Source organism: Poecilia reticulata, linkage group LG6 (genome assembly GCF_000633615.1).
Source record: "Poecilia reticulata strain Guanapo linkage group LG6, Guppy_female_1.0+MT, whole genome shotgun sequence".
Taxonomy (NCBI): domain Eukaryota; kingdom Metazoa; phylum Chordata; class Actinopteri; order Cyprinodontiformes; family Poeciliidae; genus Poecilia; species Poecilia reticulata.
Genome location: NC_024336.1, coordinates 4,491,004 through 4,496,369, shown reverse-complemented (window position 1 = coordinate 4,496,369; position 5,366 = coordinate 4,491,004). Strand labels below are relative to the sequence as shown.

The following is a 5,366-nucleotide window of genomic DNA, read 5'->3' as shown; positions in this document are numbered from 1 at the left end:
AGCCCCTCCCTCTGCACGTGCCTGTTGTGAGGAATTTACCCTCTCCCTAACAGGTCATCGGGTCATGTGTTGCCATGGAAGCGCACCCATGAGCAGTATTTTTGATTTTGTTTGGATCCAGATTGTTTTTGTTTCTAGCTTTGTTTGAGTTAATTGTAACTGTGTAAAAAAATGTTAAGAATATAGTTTAGTACAAATGTTTGTTCTTTCTTTCTGGAAATGTCAATGTCTCCACCCCTCTAATTAGTCTTGGTGGAAGCCAAACCCTTAAAAGCCAGGTGGTTCAGATGAGAGGGAGATTCTCCCTYTTCTTGTTTTGACTGACACGATATGCTGTAAACTGAACTGAAGTGTGTGAAGCTGAAGTTAAAAGAAAAATATTGAGAGCTTTAAAACTGCTGGTTCCAGTCTGGTTTCTTTTTCATCGCAAACTAACAATGTTGGAAAACTGCACTTTTCACAAGTTATGGTCATACTGAAGAAAAAATAACAAATACAGTATTTATTTAGAATAGGGTTTCACATACGGTTTGGTCGTCTTGTTGGGGTTGTTTGTCCAGTGGAGGCAGACTTAAGTGACAGACTTTATTTCCAATTATTTCAATGTTTTATTGAAAGAAACATTGCCACTCAACAAATGCAACATAATTMTATCATTCAAATTGTCTGCCGTCATATTCATGCAATTAAAACCAACTAAACCCAATTATTCCACCAAAGTGGGACGTGGTGCTGGCCAAAGTTCCCGGATGTGTTCTTGCTATCACATTCCATCCGTCAGTTAGGGTACCAGTATCAGTTGCCATGGTGATAACACGAATAAAAAAAAAGGAATCAGCTTTGTGACAGTCAGAACTACATTTTACTCTCGTATCCTTCTGAAATCAGACTATCTGACATTGGTTTAAGATTGGCTCAAGAAATAAATAAGGTAAGCATAACTTAACGAGCCACAGCTTGTTACAGGACCTTTGTGTACAGTATAGATAGGAAACAGCCAGACTTTATTGCTTACTGAGCCGTTGGGTTCAGACTATGAATTCAGTTAGTGTTATCAGTGACAACATAAAAAAGACAGTGAAACTAAATGAGCAGCTCGGGTCGTTACCGTGGAAGCAGCAGGGTTGCGGGCTGTCGCTATGTCGCTATTAGCCAGCTCTTTAACCAGCTGCAGTCATATCCCTCTGGCTCTGCTGGAAGCGGTTATCAACACGGATTTCCACACACCCTGACTCAGTTTACTTCGCCCCCCTGATAGTTCTTCTGTAACAGTTATCCAGCCTTTTCTTCTTTGACATAATGTTATAATTTTGTGTGCACATTATACTGCCACCACCTGGAGAGAGGTGGCTACTGTGGGAAATGACTACATTTCAGACGAAGTCAGCCGCATGTAGCAGACTCGCTTTTGAATAACTGGTTTTACGTTATTGAGATACTTTTCAAGCTCTATGTTGTASCCAAGGGCGTAGATCCCATCTCATTATTTGGGGGGGGAGAACCATAAACAAGGGAAATGTTTTAAGAGCAATTTTTGGGGGTCGGCAAAACTACAGTAAAATGTGGTTTACTTTTTTTGGTTCAAGCTACACCATCAAAAATGACTAGCAAGTGGCAATGAATAACATAAGTGTTTTTCTCAATAAATAACCTGCTGAGACCCATAGAAGTCAAACTAAGATTCAAATGTTAATAAATAAGTTAATAAAATTCCTCATAATTGATTTATTGCAGTGGTTCTCAATACAAGTCATGTGTCACGTCACCAAAGGTTATGTGAGTTTTTATATCACTACAGAGACTCTGTTAAAATGAGCTGATAAATGTACACTTTACAAAAGACAGAAACCAGAATCAGCTAAAGAATCATTCTTCTGATTTCAGGACAAAACAGGTTTCTGTGTGGGCATGATGAACCAGGCTTTGACTGAACCGAATGCTGGACAGTCCACACAGGTCTATACTGAAGATGAAAAGCCTCCTCAGAAAGATCCCTGCTATGAAAAAGAGAATGTCCATGAAACCTGTTCTACTGTGATTCCTGTTGGAGCAGGAACTTGGGGTGATAGCAGTTTATCATGGATCATTCCCCATACTTATCAACAAATCATCTCACCAGAGATTCTGGACCCATTCAGCTTTAGGTAATGTGATTTATTATGTTTTATCTCCTGATAAAGTAATTTTGCTGCACTGTTGTACCAGTACAGTGGATTTAAAAAATATTCACACCATTTATTTCTACTTTTTTTTAACACAGTATTACACTGTTAACAAATTAGACCACTGTCAAGATCATTTGAAAGCATTTTCGACCTTCCAGTGTGATACAGTGAGTAGAATAAGTATTGATTTCCAATGGAGTCACTGACATAAATGTTATACCAATTCTTGRCAGCAAATGAAGTCATGCASACATACAAACAAGTCAAAAGCAAATTAGTCCAACTTAAGTTCTGGCTTTTAGAGCCATAATGGTCAGGGTCAGTGGTGGTTCTTGTCATGGRCAATATGGCACTCTGCCCAGGCCACCATGGCATTTGGGGTAGAACAACCATCAAGGAAAAAATGTCTGTCTATTGCTTATTTACATGAGCATAATGATACTGGTGGCAGCATCATGATAAGGTTGTGTGTGTTTATTTTTAATTGAAACTGTTTTTTTAAGGTAGATGAAATAATGAACATTTCAAAATCAGTTTGGAAATAAAACTTTCAGGTTTCAACTAGTAAGTCTTGCAATGMGTCTAATCATATATAAAAAATAAATAGACATTGCTTCATCAGAAGAAAATTGAAGATTTGGAARGACCAAAAGGCAAATAAATTAGGTCACTAATAAGTTAGTCACTTGGACAAGACTTTAATGAGAGATGTCATGCATTGTAGCAGATTTGGAGAACTTCTATGAGATTTATTGAGTATAGACCACAGGAAATTAAATGCTGAAGTTCAATCAAAGTTGCTCAAACCAAGTATTAATTAAGGGCGGCCACATTTTGTAAAAACTGATGCTTACTGTTTTGTTTTTTAGTGACAGTATAAACATCACATTACAGATGGAAAAAAAAGGGAGATTATTCCTTATGGTCTAATATTTTACTTTACAAGGACTTTGCTTTTTACCATGGGTGTGTTTGGTTTTAAGATCTACTGTATAAGAATCTCTGAATATACTTCTAAACTGCCCAAGTTGTATTCATCTCAGATTTGAGTACCCATATCAGGCCATGCCGTGTCAGCTGACCTACCAAAACTACCACATGGAAACCCAGATGARCCAGAACCAACTCACTGCTGAGTATGTCTTCATTCACCCCTCACTACAAACACAGCTTCTCTAAAGACATGCAGTCCTACAACTGTCCAACTTGAACTTCAGTTTATTTTTAGTGTATATTTAACAAACCTGGTTGTGGGCATTGGAACAATACACTATTGTGACGTGGGGCTCCGCAACCTTAATATATCATAGTTAAAAGATTGTGTAGTGCTGTGGTTGGTGACTTAAGTTACTCTGATTTCTCCAGTCCTAGTCCTTCCTACAGCAGCCACCTCGACTCAGCCTCTGCCATTTGGTCGAATAAGGAACCAGTTTTCTCCAATGTAAGGGTTAGTTCAAACATTCAGAATCAAGTAATGGTTTAACAGATTAAAGCAGATTGCATACATCTGTTTTTGTTTCCAAGAGTGTGAGGTTTCCCTGTGCTTATTCAGGTGGACTTGTACAACCCTGTACCCATGGAAAATCTGCAGTTTCAGCATCAACCTACTGAAGTTGCATCTCACATCACTCAGACTGTAAGTGCAGCTAGTTTTTTTCAATTCGGTAGGTAAAAATGCATCTGCAAACATCACACACAGATCTTTAGAGTTCTGTGTGTAAGAGTATGCATGTACAATTTAAAATTATAACAGACAGATAGAAACTTTATTTCAGACCCCAGGTCAAACTAAAACAAAAAGAACAAAATAAACAACCAAATAAATTGACATCTGCTGTCATCTAAAGATTAGATCAAATTTAATATAAAATGCCAGAAAAGGTAATAACAGACAACTGTACCAGTGTTTCCACAGCTGTGAATGGTATCATGTAGAGCTCAGCCATGGGTTTACTAAGGTCATGATACTTTTATTTTCAGATTCATTTAAAATATATATAAACGTAACCCTCCTGCAGTCTTATCTCAATGTAAAAGTCAAAGTAAAAGTTCCTTTAAGTTAAAAATGTTTAACTTTTAAATTAATTCWACACAAAATGTAAGTTGTCATTACTAAACCAAAAGGATTAAGTGAGATTAATGTAAATAAGTCCGTAACTTGAACTACACAGCCCAAATAGACTTTTTAGACTGTACAATATTCCCACATGTTAGAGCCAGGGGTCAGGATTAAAGTAGTAAAGATAACCTCTTTTTAATTGTCAGGTGATGTATGACGTCGTTGGAGGTGGACAAGTAGTGCTAGTTACTCCCCCCGATGCAGGACCCACATATCTGTCCCTGGATTCTGCAGAAACACATCAACACAATAAAATGACCCCAGGTGAAGGTTAGGATGAACTGAAACAACAGAGATTATAAAACTGTTTCCGGCTTCTTCCCACAAGCTCTCACCAGCAGTACTACAACACTCAGACTTTTTTTAACATGCTAGAACTGGCCTGACATTATGGACTAATGCTGCCATACCAATCATCATGCAGTTAAACATAATAAAACATCATTTCTAGCAGCTGTACTTGATTTGCTTTCCTTCACATAGCTTCCTTCATCTTTCCTTTGTGATAAGGTTTTTACTGCAAAACATACAGGCTGGAACGATCCAAGTCAGATAGTATCAATTATACAACCAATAATTAATATAGTTTATAATATAKCAAAGAGCAACTTTTAGAAGAAAAGAATCATATTAGTGCCCGTATTGGTTCTGAATGGAGGATCAGAGATGAAGGAACTCTTCTTTCTTCAGAGATGAAGGAAGAAGAGCTTCTTCACCAGAGATGAAGGAACTCTGTTCCTTTGGATTTGGATTGCAAGTCAGGATTGTAGTTTGGGTGAGGCAGAGAAAAAGGGCCAGACTCAGTCATTTCAAAGGTGCATAAGGTGAAACTTAGGCAGGTGCACCTACATATACATATTAAAGGGGGACCTTTAATCTCTTAAATTCTTAATTTCATTAAAAGTGTTAACTAAAAACAATGTCATGAATTTTGAAGTAGATAGTCTCATAACTCTTCATTGTTTTTAACAGTTGCCAGTGTGTTGGAGACTCCCAAACAAGTAAGAGAAGATTTCTGTATTGCATCTCCAACTGTGCCATTTTAAACTTGTTAGTCTTTAATAGTTAGATACAGAGGTGGG

General features: G+C 37.5%; 1 protein-coding gene across 1 annotated transcript in view; it reads left to right on the top strand.

Moving 5' to 3' along the window:
• Window positions 1-783: 783 nt before the first annotated feature.
• Window positions 784-5,366, top strand: part of tesmin (testis expressed metallothionein like protein) — a 29,123-nt gene continuing 24,540 nt past the window's right edge. The window contains exons 1-8 of the mRNA XM_017305145.1: window positions 784-931; window positions 1,735-1,776; window positions 1,885-2,144; window positions 3,209-3,301; window positions 3,531-3,606; window positions 3,718-3,801; window positions 4,431-4,554; window positions 5,257-5,285. Of these exons, the coding sequence (XP_017160634.1) occupies window positions 1,753-1,776; window positions 1,885-2,144; window positions 3,209-3,301; window positions 3,531-3,606; window positions 3,718-3,801; window positions 4,431-4,554; window positions 5,257-5,285 (690 nt within the window). The 5' untranslated portion in view covers window positions 784-931; window positions 1,735-1,752. The remainder of the gene's footprint in view (window positions 932-1,734; window positions 1,777-1,884; window positions 2,145-3,208; window positions 3,302-3,530; window positions 3,607-3,717; window positions 3,802-4,430; window positions 4,555-5,256; window positions 5,286-5,366) is intronic.